The sequence below is a fragment of the Barbus barbus genome, assembly GCF_936440315.1.
Source record: "Barbus barbus genome assembly, chromosome: 34".
NCBI lineage: Eukaryota > Metazoa > Chordata > Actinopteri > Cypriniformes > Cyprinidae > Barbus > Barbus barbus.
The window spans coordinates 25,870,946-25,887,504 of NC_136762.1; the positions used below are offsets into that span (position 1 = coordinate 25,870,946).

The 16,559-nt window shown below is 37.1% G+C and overlaps 1 protein-coding gene across 1 annotated transcript; it reads left to right on the top strand.

Moving 5' to 3' along the window:
* Positions 1–794: 794 nt before the first annotated feature.
* On the top strand, positions 795–16,067 carry LOC306854107 (transforming growth factor beta-1 proprotein-like). The gene is made up of 7 exons (XM_079391933.1): positions 795–2,777; positions 7,861–8,124; positions 10,285–10,371; positions 10,489–10,636; positions 11,398–11,548; positions 13,981–14,091; positions 14,372–16,067. Exons 1-7 carry the CDS (start codon positions 2,453–2,455, stop codon positions 14,417–14,419), a joined length of 1,134 nt encoding a protein of 377 aa, XP_079248059.1. The 5' UTR covers positions 795–2,452; the 3' UTR covers positions 14,420–16,067.
* Positions 16,068–16,559: the final 492 nt, after the last annotated feature.

Genomic DNA, 16,559 nt, shown 5'->3' on the forward strand with positions numbered 1-16,559 from the left:
TATTAGGACTTGAAACCAGCAGATCATTGCACTGCTCTCATTTGGTCCACAAGAGGGGGCCAGAAACACATGTAAATGGATGCTGTCAAAACATATAGAAGTTTAATCAGCTATTTTAAGAACAATATATCAGTTACACCTTACCAAAACATAGCAAAGTCAATATATGTCAAGTATAGAGATCAGTTAAATTTTCTTGCTACTCACATTTAAAGCAATCAAACCAAATCCAATTGAAAATCACAATGCAAAGTGAACTTTGCATAATGTTTATTGCTTTATGAAAATGTATGATGGAATTATTTTCCAGCACAGTATACTACTCTGTAGATTCCCTTTGTATTTTCCTAGGGCAGTGAGATTATCTGAGAGCATGCAAATAACTGGTTGCTATAGTGCTATAGTAGTCTAATTCTGTACTGAGATGACATTGTTTAAAAAACTCCCAATGCAAATGCAATTTCAGCTTCACATCTATTTAGCTGCTTCAAAACATTTCATACAGACTCCAGAAAATAAACAGCAAAGTGGACTTCAGCTCACCGCATGACATAAATGTGGCCTTGATAACAGTGCTCTGTTGTGCAGCTCGTCAGGTTCGGTTTGGGAGTGTGTTTATCCAACAGAGAGCATTCCAGTGTGCCTCTCATCATCTTACCTTGGCAGTCATTTAAAAAGGTGTGTGGTTAGTTTGGCCAGACGCTAGTGTCATGCCCATGTTATTTACCTGTCTGTCCTTTCTCTGTGTGTGTGTGGGTGTGTGTCTTCCAGAAGCTGCTAAGGGCTTCCTGGCCAGTATAAGAGAAGCGCTGTGTGAGCAACAGATTTCAGAGAGTCTGTTAGCCTCATTTCCTGGGCGGAGAGCACTAGTGAAGCAACAGCAACCCTAAAGGAGAGCGAGTGAGTAAGCTCGAGTGGGATAGAGAAGTTATTGGAACGTAAAGCTCTCACAAATCATTTTGTCACCAGCAAGCTCTGACAAGCGAGGAGAGGGAGTGTGTTACAAGAGGGAGCTAATAAAAAGAGTGCTGTACGAGAGGGAAGGAGGGTCTGAAGGACTTTTTTTTACTCAAGACTGAGGTCAAAAGGGATTAAAGTGGACAAACGGAAAAGAACAAAGGCAAGACGGGAAGGAAAAAGGACATTGGCTGTCACTGCTGCGGTTCTCGCGTTTACTGCCTGGCTACTCATGGACGATTCATTTGTTTACTCCATCTGTCACTCGAGACTCGTGGGTTGGACGTGGTTAGTTTGACTTTTCCTGACACATTACATCATTGGGGCCAAAACGTCAGGGTATTTTCCGAGAGGATCTGTTTTCCTTTCAATTCCTCTTGAAATGTGTGTGAGTGTGTGTTGGGGTGGGGGGGAACCAGTGTGTTTGGTTAGCCGGGTCAATGGATCTTTCCACTTGTCTTTGTAGTGGGAAAAGCTTGTTTGAAGAGAAACTGAGGTTGTAGCCCTTAAAAAGCCGTCTAAAAAACACTGGTACTTATTTGAACTGATCTCTTGTGAAGCCTTGGCTCTGAATAGAGTTCCTCAAACTTGACTGAACTTCTATATTATAATTTTGGGTGGTTTACAGAACCTCAAAAGCAGGTTTTTTCCACAAGGTTTGCATGTTAAATGAAGAACGTTCAAACTCTGCAAGTCACCGTTACTGTTATCGGATCATTTGAACGCTTCCGGAAAATCAATCTGACCAGCAGAGGAAACCTAATGTTGTAAATGCAAACTTTTGAAGAAATCTGAGCTGGACACGTCCCTTTGTCTTGTTACGAATGCAGGATGCAGCTGGATGGGGTTGTCCTGTTTAGTCCAATAGTTAACAGGGCTTCTTTAGTGGTTTTCGTGTGAGATGACAAAACATCGGCTGAAGCATCAAGAGGGGTGGAAAGCTGTGAGTAGTTAGTGAGCAAACAGGCTTACAGACGTGTCATTGTATCTCGACCTCTGCGTGTTTTCACAGCAGGAACTATCCAAGACCAGAGGAGAGAAAAAGAGTCAGTCCAGATGAATGCACTCAAACAAGCATTTTTGTGTGCGACTGCCAGCAGTGAGCCGGCGATAAAGTTGTGCCGAAAGGAGAAAAGCGTGTGTTTGTGTGTGAACGTGGGAATTTTTTACTGAAATGCATATGTAAAAGTGGCGGCGTTCAGGTCTTTGTGTGCCTCTAAGCTTGTTTATGTGGGAGAGTTGTTGTTCCATTTGGCCAAACTGCACCTGGATGGACCTCTGAAACAGGTGAGGCATCAGGAATTTCCCTTATTAGATATCAGCTGTTCTGTCAGCTTCATTATTCAAGGTGCTTTCCAGAATCATCATTGGGTAGCTTCACCTCCATAATAACAACACTGCAGTGTCTGTTTGATCCATACGCTCTGCATCAATCACAGACTCTTGGTGAGCCTCTCTCTTTACCTAAAGACAGTTTGGGCTCAGATTTGGCACCATGAGGTTGGTTTGCTTGGTACTGACGGCCCTGTGCATGGTGGCTAGAACGGGAGGTATGTCCACGTGCAAAACTCTGGACCTGGAGGTGGTGAAGAAGAAACGGATAGAGGCCATCCGCGGTCAGATCCTCAGCAAACTGCGCATGGCCAAAGAGCCCGAAACGGAGGTAGACGATGATGGACAGAAGATCCCAGATACCATGCTTTCTCTGTACAACAGCACTGTTGAACTGAGTGAAGAAATGAAGATGAAGCCCGTATCTGTGCAGGCTGAAGATGAAGATTACTTTGGCAAGGAGGTGCACAAGTTCACCATCCGGCAAGGTAAGAAGTGTCCAATTTAACATCATGTCCTATTTATGTCGCCATTCTACGGTGAAATATTTTTGTATTATAATCACTTTATAACTATAACTATAATTGACAGCTGTATAATTGATCTATTTCCTACAATTTTCTGCATGTCTGTGCTAGTCTCATGTCTCTCATTTCATTTTACTGTTCATTTTACGTACTAAAATAAGGTGAGCTCAAACCAAAATTACATGACATTTATTTACGACAAATATTGCAAAGAGTGAATCTGCCATATGTTACCTATAAGATGACATATAATTATCCTGCAAGTTTATAACATATAAAGTTATGCAGCAATATATATATATATACATACATCTTTATTAAAACAAATATGTATGTTTACTTTTCAATGCATTTTTAATGCATACTATATTTTGGATTTACTTATATAACATCAACATGTATTGATAGTTTTAGGATATATAAATCAGCATGACATACAGTATATGTCCAAAACTGAATCACACATACAGTACATAAACATACATATTTATATGGACTATGAAATTGTTTTAATTTCCAAAACGTGTTTTAACTTCTTGTGACAGTATATTTCATATACACAAATGTAACACACATGCTGATTTTGTAAGTAGCTATTTAATTTAGTTGAATAGTATACAGTCATCCAGTCATTACAAAGATTTAATCTTTAATATCTTTTCTTTTCAGAAACATTAGTGTCATTCAAGTATCACAAGTCTTGTTTCTTTAGCTCTGTGAAAAGCAGGCCAACATGTCCAGTTCAGATAATTAATGTTAGGTTCTCTAATGCTGTAACAACTCGTATGTGATGAATCATGCTCTCCTAGGTTTCCCCTGAAACCCCTCATGCATTCACTAGGGGAGCGCGGCAGCATTTCATCCCATTTTAACATTGCCCTCAGGCTACCTGTGGTATTTTAATAGCCTAGTTGTTTTTGCTGTTGGCTTCATGTGTTAGATTGTTAAACTCGAAGCTTTAAAAACAAGTTCTTGCCAGGGGGTGAACATTTTGAGCACACTTCTGTCTGTTCATTCCGAGCAATCCAACCCAACCCAAAGTTGGGTTTCTTTCACAGTTTTTGTCTTGTGCCTGTTAGATCTCTTATTAATACATTGCTACGTCATTTTTTTTTTTTTTTTTTGGATGGGGAAATAACTTTACATGTGATGCTTACCACCCACTTGCTTTCATCCCTCACACTCTTTACCACATTTAACCACAAAGACCTCCGTGGAGATGGGGCTTGCTCGAAGGATGAAAACCAAGGACAAAGAGACATATGGGCGAGAAACTGTTGATAAGGGTAGACGAGTCAGATCTGTCCTTCTCACTAATTCTGTTTTCTTCTGGGGTTAGGGGCTTTCCTGTAACTGAGCCGACTATTTTGTGTCCCGTACTGGTTCTGTCTTTTTGCTCTATTTTTGACAGGCCCATTTGACAGCAAAGGGTTGCTTGTTTCTGAGGTGTGACTAATATTTAGAGGAAATAGTCCCAAATAGCAACATTGAATTCCCCCTTTTGCAGTTTCCCTCATGGGACAAAAGTCCTCTTTATGTTCTTGTGTTTGTGTAAGGCTTCTTAGATTTGTTTAAGGTGGACTACATTTTAATAAATAAGTTCTGATGCAAGGCCTCCCACGCTCAGTATTTACAGTCTGTAGTACTGTAGTAATTTCTTACTTTTGCAAGACTACGTTACACAATAATTAATTGATGCACAGTATGTGAAGCAAGTCCAAGGTTGGAGCCACAATTGTAAATTAATTAGATTTTTACATTTGCTGAAGAAATCTGTGTTTACATTTCATTTTCATAATAAAAATTCTGTTGATTATAAGTCACTTTGTATCTACATGTCAACTAACGCTCATTAGAGTATTAGTAGGCTGTTAAGGTGATGGTTACCCCGTGCTTTAACCAAGCAAATGTCACGGCCCCAGTCATAGGGTGTAGTGTTTGGTTTCCTGGGTGTTTCTTTGAGTTTCTAAGATTTTAGAGTAAGTTTTTAGAACATTTCGATGTGGTTGCTAAACTATTCTGGGATGTTGCTAGGTGGTTTTAAGCAAAATGGCATGACTTGAGATATAATTCATGTAACGTTTTTGGATGAGTCAAGGCTGGAATACACTACACAACCTCTAAAATCTAAACTGATTTTAAAACACTAGGCATCATACACTCACTGACTGTAAATTACAGAGGAAAAACTGGACATCACACATGACTGATGACTGAGGATCACAAACTACCAGAGTTTTCAAGTCATTTCAAACTCAGCAAACTGACATAGAAACATGTGACATTTTCTAAAATCCGATCAAAATATCAAACGTTTTAATCAGTGTTGCGGGTAATGCATTACAAGGAATGTAATCAGATTACTTTTTCAAGTAACTAAAGTAATGCATTACTTTTGAATTTACGACAAAATACTTTTTCAAATAAATAACACGTTATTTTGTTTTCCCATTTTTTCACTGACACTTCTCCTGTCTCCGTGTTGACAGAAATTGGCAGTGAGGCATTTCCTTCAGCCTGTTTCAACTTATTAATTAAATTTTTGGTGTGAAAGGGCCTTTACAGGTGCCAAAAATATAACCTTTGGGTTTTCTGATATTAAAAACAATGGAGACAAAAAGTAGCCCAGGTAACAAAAAGAGCCAAGGTAACAAAAAGTAATGCAAAAGTAACGTAATGCATCACTTTCCGTAAAAGTAACTAAGTAACGCAATTAGTTACTTTTTTATAGAGTAGCGCAATATTGTAATGCATTACTTTCAAAGTAATTTTCTCCAACACAGGTTTTGATATCCGACGACTGGCTAGAATCATAGTCTGAAGGTAAATAAAAAAATAATAATTCTATGGAATCTATCAAATCAAATCTGCAGATTGACTCTGGCTTTTGGCAACTAGCATCAACTTGTCCAGAAAAAAACTGGACAAAAGTGGTGTAATGTATTCCAGCCTGTACTGTATGTGAAAAAAATGTATTAAAGAACAAGGTTTGTTCTAATTGTAGAAATAGAGTGCTCAATTTACAGCCATGCCCAAGTTTCCATGTCCTTCTTCAGGCTAATCAGTCATGCATGTGTGCTATATTTCATTTCATGTTATCACATGTCAAAGATTGTGCTGACTGCACAGCTCGTCTGCCGGGAAAGAGTGTCATGTCTCAATGTGATTGGAGCAGCACAGATAGTCGAGGAAGCAGGGAGTTATGATTCTATGGATGGCGATAGTAAGAGGAGAGGAGTGTAAAGCGTGTGTTGGAGAGGCAGATTTTTAAGCCTGCTGGAATCTGGTTGCACCCATTACTAATGATAGGCCTGTCTCAGTGCCTGTTAGGACAGCTGTCCTGGGTTTACCTGAGCGCCAGTCTGCGTAAACACACATATACAGAAATCCCTCTCCACCCTCATCTGATGCAACAAAGAGCAGTCCTTGACATCTTTTATACAGCATATGGCCACAGGTGTTAATACATGGGACCTATTATAAAATAGTTTCCAAATCAATGTGATATATCCCTGAACAGTGAATAGAACGTTTCCAAAATGTAGCAAGCTAATAAAAAAAAAATCATTATAGCTATTGGATAAATCTTATGAAAGCATGTGGGTCACATTTCAACCCAAAACCACAATAAAATAAAATAAATTATATATATAGTACTCTCACATACTGGATGTTTACAACGTGGTTATTTATTAAGACAATACAACAAATATTACAGTACAATGCTTATTTTTATACTTATTATTAGTAATATAATTACATATTTCACTCTAAAATCAAGATAAAAATTTATATTATTATTATTAGAAGTAGTACTAGTAGTAATAGTAGTAGTAGTAGGAACACTTTAGATCATGGAACACTATTCACTATTAACTAGTTGTTTATTAGTTTGCATAGCCTATTATTTTTGTCTGTTTATCAGTACTTATAAAGCACATTTATGGCTTATTCTTACCATATTCTACATCCGTTAATCATTCACATACCTAAACTTAACTACAAGTACTTTTCTTACTCAAATTAAACTCTTAGTTAATAGTGAATATGTGTTCCCTTATTGAAAGTGTTACTGAAGATAGTAGTTGGTTAGTGGATGGTTAGTGGAATAAACCGCAGAGAATGTTCCAGCCATCCTTCATCCTCCAGCAGATGTCCAGCAACCTCTGATGGATCTCAATCATGTTATCATCTGCTCTCAGACCGTCACAACACTGAGCTCCAGCACAGGAAGTCCCCTTTCTGACAAACATTTCATTTAAATGCCAAGCTTTAAATGTCAAAAATAATGTGTTGTTGTAATGTCATGTGTGGAGGTGTTGTAGTTGGTTTCCTGCATAACGTGTAATACATAGCTGCAAAAATTACTAAAAAAAAAATATATATATATATAAATAGTAACACACTTAATATAGCGGCTATGTTTATTCAACTGGCCTTTAGCTTCTTTTGTTTGAAGACTGGGATACGTCGCACCGGCATTAGGTGCTAGAAGAGTTGAAGTCTATCCAGCAGGTTGAAAAATCAAGGTAGAGTTGACGTTTAGCCAGTAGTAGATGGCTGGCTAATCAGTGGCCGTAAACATAATGAGACTGAGGTAACTCATCCCACACTACAGGCCTCCTCCCCACGTTAAACATCAGCAAAACCAGTTATAGCAACCTTGAACACAGGTTAATGATAGCTTTCTCTTTAAATTACACAGCTACAGCCAAAATACAGGCAAGGGCAGTATAAGCCTCAATAAGCCATACAACACAAATGCTGCCTTGACAGTATTATAAAGGCCAAGAACTACCACCTGACTGACTTAAAAAGCAACAAATTACAGTCCAATAAATACTGAACAATTCACAAACAAGTCAAAACAACTGCTTATGGATAGCCACCTAGTTTATTTAGTGCTTCAAACAAAACTCTAAATATCTTTCAAAGATTTGGCTCCTATTTGGCAAACTTTGGTTCTTTTGTGTGTTAATGGTTAATTTGACAAAAGAGCGATCTGTTGCCTGAGCAACTTTTCTGTCTCTCACTTTCTCTCTAGCTCAGAATGGCACAAAGCATCAAATGACTTTTAACGTGTCAGAGATGAGGCGGAGTATTCCGGACCACCGGCTGCTGTCTCAAGCTGAGTTACGGCTTCGGATTAAGAATCCTACAATGGACCAGGAGCAGAGGCTGGAGCTGTATCGTGGAACAGGCGATCAGGCTCGGTATCTGGGCACTCGCTTTGTCTCCAAGGACTTGTCCAATCGTTGGCTCTCGTTTGACGTGAAACAGACGATGATCGAATGGCTGCAGGGTTCAGGTAAGGTAATTCAGCTAACATCAGTTGTAGTTTCCTAATTGCGATTGATGAGTGTATTTGAGATGTGCTCATAAGAATGCATGTTCCACATAATCTGTTTGGTTTAAACAGTCTACCTTTTCTCGGGCATCTATTTAATGTTGTGATAACCCAAAACCCACAATAATGCAGGCTTCTGTTATTGGCACTGAAATGAGAACAAATAAGAACTTGCAGACCACTGTACTTAAAAGAGCATAGCAATCGTGATGGTACATGTTATACTTAATAAACAAGGAACAAGAGGCTTTGCTATATTATGAATATCGTCATAAGCACCATAATTTGGATGAAATGTTACTTGTACTGAAATATATGTTAGGCAAGTGAGCAAATCTGTTTTATTTGTGGTGTTTGCTAAAGCATTATTACTATTTCTCATACTTATGATTAGGGATTTGAATAAATACAAATATTGTAGTTGGCCAGAGCCATAACCTTGTGGGCAGCCACTTTCAAATATATCCTTTTCACACAACTTTTAAATGTCTTTTTAACCTGTTAACTGCTTGGCTCTCTTTGTTATTGCCTTTCCCCATCACATATATTAGTAATTAGTTGCCATTTGAAAGCTTAAACTCTCAAAATTAATTTTGTGAAAACCGTTTTGAAATTGGATTTTGGATTTGACCATGGAAATGTTATTTTAAATCCTTTTAGTGAGCGGTGTCAAGTGCCATATTACAAAATTTGCTATCATATTTTATAATCAAATTTTTTTTCTAATATTTACAAAACATATTGTTGGAAAGGTCTGAATCTCAATGTTTCATATTCTGTGGAATATTTATTTATTTATTTTACATTTGTGACAGGAAAATGCATTTAAAAAACCCAGTGGAGTTTAGGTGGCATCCAGTGGCTATTTTGGTATAGCACCTAAACAAAATCATATTTTTCGATTTTTGTGATATCAACTTCAAATTTGGAGCATAACTTAGTAAGACATATATGGCTTATGGCATATGGCATATATCAATATTTTGTGTAATATTTATTTTATATAACAAAAAATAAAGTACATTTTCTTTATAGTAAACCTAAACCTTTATAGCGGTTTTTACACATATCTTTCACCTCACCAATAATCTTCTTTAAAAAAGACCAACCTTAGATCTGCATTCCAAAGCATTCATCAATTACGACGGTTTCAGTTCAGATTTTATTGTATTTGTTCAGTGCATTTTTACAAATATGTTTAAAAATGATTAAGCAGTTAAGATGCTATTCGGCATGATTTTTTATTTATTTATTTTTTATTTACTTGCTCCTCTAAAGTGGTTATTATTGCAGTTCTGGAATTTGTCTTTTGGAAGACTGTTCTGAAACACAGCTTTGTTTCTCAGCAGACTGTTAAAGACACTAGTCTCCCTGAAATCTTGTAAAATCAGACAATTAGATTAAACTGAAGACACTTTCTCAAAGTCTAAGTGTGCCACGTGCATCAGACAGTTAGCTAACAGAGTGTGGGCTTTCTGACGTCTGAGACTGAGACTAATCATTTCCTGTCTTTTCTCCTACTGCCATGTCTAATGAAGGTGAAAAAGTTCAAAAACAGAAAAGTAGTCAGGGTTACTTTAAATTAACCATTATAATCCAGAATTATGAATTTATATGTGACTACAGTCTTATTTGAAATACAATGGTTTAACTATGGCTAGTAAATAACTATTAAATTCTATTAATAAGTGCTTTGTTCAATATAAATAGAGAGTAACATGCCTATGAACATGAATAGCAATGTAAATATGTATAGCAAGTTTACAATTATTGTTCATGATTAGTTCATGTATTAACTAATGTTAACTCATTAAGCTGTTAACATGAATCAATGTATTTATATATGTGCAAGTTAATGTTAACTAAGATTAACTAATGCTGAACAGTTCATGGTTAGTTAATGTTAACTAATGACATCTTATTGTAAAGTGTTACAGATTAAATTAATGATGGTAATTTTAAGAAAAACTGGCTGAAACAACTATATTATTCATTCTGAATGGATTTGATTAGTATGTGACCAATTTTTACATACCCATTTATTTCTATCTTTGATGTTAGTGCATGTGTTAAATGGTTCATACAGTGCAAAACCCAAATAAACTTGTGTGTGTTTAACAGAAGAGGAAGAAAGTTTAGAGCTGAGGTTATACTGTGGCTGTAAGACAGACCAGCAGAGTACTGATAAATTCCTCTTCAGTATATCAGGTATGATAATCTCAATAATCTGAAACCTAGTGCTGGAAATGTATGACAAAATAATCCAAACTGATATAATCTTTGATGTAATATTTTTCTCTGTGTGCTGTATGCATGTATTTTCAGGACTAGACAAACAGAGAGGTGACACTGCTGGTCTGGCAGAGATGATGGCGAAGCCTTATATTCTGGCTTTATCTTTGCCTTCTAATGGCAACTCCCTTGCATCCGCTCGCAGAAAACGAGCTGTTGGCACTGATGAAACGTGTGATGAGTAAGCCTGTTTGCTCTCTTTCACTATTTATGTTTTGTTTATAGATACAGTATAGGAGTACAGATAACAAATACTTATACTCTTCTCATTTGGCAGTGCTGGTGCTGGACCTCTGGGGGTCCTAAGCACAACTGCTTAGGCCGCCCCGTCAGTGCATCCATAAAAACTCCAAAATGACCCCTGACCCCTTAATCTGTTCTCTCAGAGCAGTTAAGAAAATTACAAACTATATGACAAATTTAATAGAAAAAAGATCCAAATTAAATAATACATTTAGCTTACTAAAAATAATAGCCTACCCTACAGAAATTGAATGATGTTATACATCATTAAGTATACATTGATTGTTATTAAAGTTACTAAAGTTATTCAGTGAAGAACATTAAATGACTGAGACAGCAGCAGGTTTATAAGGCTGCTGTCACTGACAATGCATAGATCTAATATACAGACAAGCATTCAATTACCAATGTTCCCCTAAGACATAACTGATTGCATTTAAGTAAGAACTCACCAAGATAGACCTTTGGCATATTTTTTAACAGGACTTCAGACATTTGGTGGACTGCCACACAGAAATAAATCAGAAAAAAAAAAAAAAAAAACACGGATTAAAACATAAAATTATGTATGGCAATTCCAGCTGGGAAAAAAAAGATGTAATTCAACAATTCACCATCAAGTATTTCTATATCTAAAATTGAGGTGTAAAAATGTAATGCAAGTAGGCACAACATTTCTTTCCCAACATTCTCTGGCAGAAAAACTGAGACCTGCTGTATGCGGAAGCTTTACATTGACTTTCGGAAAGATCTGGGTTGGAAGTGGATCAACAAGCCGAAGGGATACTTTGCCAACTACTGCATGGGCTCCTGTACCTACATCTGGAATGCTGAGAACAAATACTCTCAGGTAGGGTGCTGTTTCACCCCTGTCCCATTTGGCCTGTAAAGCTGACACATAGGTATTTAAAAGTATGTACTTCACCAGTGACTGTGTAACAAAAGCTACAGTATGTCTGAACATGCTCCTTGCCGGCTTTCTTCACCTGGACATGTTGAAAGGAATCCTTAAACTCTTCTTTGGTGCTGTGCAAAGGCTTATGCCAATATTAGTCTAAAATTACATACACAATGAACACTTTCTCAGAACACCAGAACCTTTTTGGGTTAATATTTTTAACATGATTTGGGATGCACTATTTCTAATCTATTTACAATTTAGTACAAAAAACATCACATTTAGGCCTCGTTTAGATTACATGGTTCAACTGACCCAATTCTGTTTTGTTTTTTCCTTCCATGTGGCACAGATCGAATGACCTACGAACGTGTATGCAGGAAAAAAACACATGGATTCCAATATTCTCGGATCAGTTACAGGCCTTATTCATATGTGTAAATAAGTCGGATATGAATTGGATTTGTGCATTTGCATCTGCCATGTTAGCACACTGATCGGATATTCCCATTAATGTGAGTCGTACATCACTGAAAAAGTGAAGGTGGCGAATTACGTCAACTCAGGTGGATGCTTTCCTGGGTAGAGTTGCCAACTCCACAGTTTTCCAGTGAAATTGGGATACTTTTACACTAGCCGTGTTTCCATTACCCTTCAAATTGCGCAAATTGAAAGTACAAATAGAAAATATGCTCATTGGAACGCTCACATCAGTTTTGCAAAAACTCATATTGCAAAAAAGTTTTTGTGCTCACATGAGGTGGTTCTTTAGGCAATTCGAAAAATAATTTATTTATTTTTTCTCGCATTTACAGCTAACTTGACGTACGTAAATGTCACATGATCATTCTTCAATGCACTATAACCTCCAAGAAACACCTCATATGTGGCCGTTCTCAAGTTTTTTAGTCCGCACGTTAAATCTATTTCTCCCTCAACCATGGATTGTTTTGCCATGTGTAGTGTAAATTCAGATATCAGAATCAGAAAGAGCTTTATTGCTCTTTTATTGTCACTTTTAAAAGAAAATATAAACCAGTGTTGCGGTCCTACTCGCCTGGCTCCGAGCGGGATTCGAACAGCGGTCTCCGGCGTGGGAGGCGGGTGCTCTAACAAGGAGGCTAAAAGCCACGGCCCCTAGCATCTGTCGCTAGAGCGCCACTTGAGATCGGGGAGTGAGGTTTTACCTGTACAGCACTTACCCGCTGGCCTCTGCTACACTCACCCCCCTAAACCACACTCCCATCCGGGTCACGGCACCAATGTTGCGGTCCTACTCGCCCCGCTCTGAGCTGGATTCGAAACATGGTCTCCTGCGTGGGAGGCAGGCGCTCTAACAAGGAGGCTAAAGGCCACGGCCCCTAGCGTCTGTCGCCACTTGAGATCGGGGAGTGAGGTTTAACCTGCACAGCACTTACCCGCTGGCCTCTGCTACACTAGTCATCAGAAAAAATAATCAGATACAGTCCAGAAAGTGGAATTGGGCCTCAAGAACTGCAGTGTAAATGTAGACTTAAATTTCCTGCCTGCAATATTTGCTTGCTCTGGTTGGTTTCTGTCATTTTTAGAGCAAGGACACACAACACCATTCTAAGAATCTGATGACAGATTTATTTGAGTTGGAATCTATGTAATAAGTATGCAGTGTTGCACCTGTGGCTGTGTACAGTACATTAGTTCATTTTCAATGCAGAGTTACAGTATTATCCAGAGGGGCATTTGCAGAGGATAGAGAAGAAGTGCTAAAGTTGTCAAAAACAAGTTTTGAATGACTAGTTTCCCCAAGGGCTGAAATGCCATATGTCATTACATCTTGAATTATAACAGTGTTGTTCTTTTTAGCTTTTTGAGTTGTACCTATGCAAGCTTCAAATTTCACCAGTTTCAAGAATTCACAATATATATATATATATTATTATTATTATTATTTTTTTTAAATGCCTTTAACATGGAGGTCAGTGGGGTTCAAAACAACACTGGACAAAAAACAAAATATTTTAATATTTAAGTGAATCTGATTAACAGAATAAATTCATGCACTACATTTAAACTAATGTCTTTTCTAATTAGTGTTACACAATTTTAATTGTATTTCATGGTGCAATTTTAAACCTTTTACCATTTTTTTTAACATTAAAATAGTTTACCATTACACAACTAAACTCATGATTAAAATACGCCATAATATAACTTTCAGCCATCCGTCATCATGTGCAAATCACTCTATGCTCTATATTTGATCAGGAGTCAGTGGTCTCAATGCATTTCAATGTGAGTTTACATAACAGTTTGCTCTTATGAACACTTATTTTACAGGGTGCAGACATGCACAGCTTCATTGTTTCATTGCAGTATCAAATGGTATGTGTATTTGTGTCTCACAGATATTATCCTTGTACAAACACCACAACCCTGGTGCATCTGCTCAACCATGCTGTGCACCTGCAGTCCTCGACCCTTTGCCGATTGTGTACTATGTGGGAAGACAACACAAGGTAAATGCCTCTTTCTGACTGTTTAAATGGCTTCTAAACTTCATGCATATAGATATCCCAGAACTGGTGTCAAAGTACTTTTAAGGCAGGAAAGGCACAAATAGTGTGTTCTTTGGAGTGAGAACAATTTGGTATATCTATTATCTGAAAAGAAGTTTATGTGGAAAGTACTTCATGTTATGCACAAAAAATATCTGTATCTCCTCAGTCTCTTAAATTGGCCATTTTCACCTGAATTAATTAATGTGAATGAGTCATTTTGTCATGGCTCTGTTTCTAGGTGGAGCAGTTGTCCAACATGGTGGTGAGGAGCTGCAAGTGCAGTTAGAGTTCATCTGACTGCATAACGTTATGTTTTCTTCAGAAGTGCTCCGTTGCTTTATCTCTCTCTGGACGATAAGTAAGAGAATGCACAGAGAGATAGACATAAACTCTCAGTGGGAAGGAAAATCAGGAGCTGAGACAACTGACGTGGACAGGAGAAAGGAGAAGAGACAGTCGAGCAAAAGTGGAAGCAAAAGGAAAGAGGGGAAAAGAAACTATCAGACTTTCTCAGCGATGTCCCTCTACAATGGCACACAAAGACATTTCGTTAAAGCATTTCATAAAACAAGTTCAATATTAAACCAAGTATATGCTTTATCTTTTTTAATGTTTATTTACATGATTAATTCCCATTATTTATTGTGCCTTCTAAGTTCATAATTTGATTGTATCATGAAGGCAGCCGTGTAGCATTGCATGCCAAATGTACAATGAAGATTTCTAATGGTGCTGAACTGATAAAGGAAATCATGTCAAAGGAACATTTCAAATTTCAATTAAACGTAAACACATAAAAGAGAAGTGTTTGCACTAAACGATGGAAGTGAAGGCTCATGACGTGCAGTATGAGACTTACAAAGAAAGCTAATGGGATTGGAGCATGCAACAATGAACTGCTTTAATTATTATTATTATTAGTTTTTTATGTGCACCGTAGGGTTTATTGTCATGCACAGCTTTTCTGTGAACAGGGTCTGAGTGGAACACTAGAGGAATAGGACTGAATGGTGAACATTTCAAACTTCGTATTGCACACAATACCGAGTGTCACGGGAAAATGTCTCCTGTAGTCAGGGTTTGTTAGTTCTCAAAAATATGTACAGCTTTGCTAAATGAATGCATTGGTCAATCTCAGCAAAACATGTCTGAGACATGTTTCACATTTATTAAATACAATCATTTCATTATTTTTAGGACCATTAAGATTGTTTGCATTGTGTGATTTCCTGTGACACAATTTGTAATTTATGTATTCGATTCAGTTATTATTGTTTTACAGTAAAGGGACAGACAGTACACAAAATACATACATGATCTGTAAATACTTCTATTAAATTATTAAATGAAAGTAATGCATCATTTTTATTACGCTAAGAAGAATGTGCTCAGTTGTCAAAATGCAAAGAATCTGCTCCTAAAAACAGGCTTAATGTTCTTGCAAAATATACTTAAATTTTTTTTTCTGCTGGTTTTGAGGTGAAATTTCAGCTTTCATGTTTGTGCAAGTGATGTGTTTGTGTTAGTGAGTCTGTATCTATGCGTGTGTACTGTATGTTTGTTGTGTGGTGTTCAGCTGTGTTGGCCTCGTGCTGACATCTGTATGAGGAACATTAGTGTGTATATTTATAGAGGCTTCCTGTTTGACATCGACGGTGTTGAGTGATGGGAATTGTGTTCTGTGTGTTAGTTTAAAGACAATACGGCAACACACTGTTCGCAAAATGAATGCAGTGTCACTCTTCACTGAAAAATACTGTCCTCTTTGTTATGACATTTTTTAAATTGTTTTAAATTGCTACAGAATTCCTTTGATAAACATTTCACATCCATGTGTTTTATTATATAATTACATTTCCTTTTTTGCAATTATTTTATGCCATTGTGACACATGAATTGTTTCAATAAACAAAACTCACAATTCAGTCCACAGTATCTAATGTAAAGACAGATTGTTATGCACAAATACAAATAATTTACTGTGAAATAATGTACTGTACTACATGAAATACTGTAGTACAGTAAAGAATCCTGTCCAAAAGTTAACTAGAGGAGAAATGGCAGTGTTGGAACACATTTTGTTATATAACATTTCCACATTTAGCCTTTACAAAGCAGTTTGGCAAAACAAAAAAGTAGTTTCAATCAGTTTAGAAGCTACATAAGATGTAGTGTTAAATACAAGTAGGCCTAGTGTAGGTGGAGTGATGGAGTTACAGCTCCTTTTCTACAGCAAATTGTGCTTTACAAACAACCGTACTTATATATAGATATAACTTATTAATGTATAAAAATATCAATATTAAAAAGGGCATATCTTCATATCAACATGTTATTCCTTAATGCATTTTTAATATCTAATGTTTTAAAGGGGCATAATGGCACATCAAATTTTCCTTGATCTTTTGACATACAGCTCTGGAAAC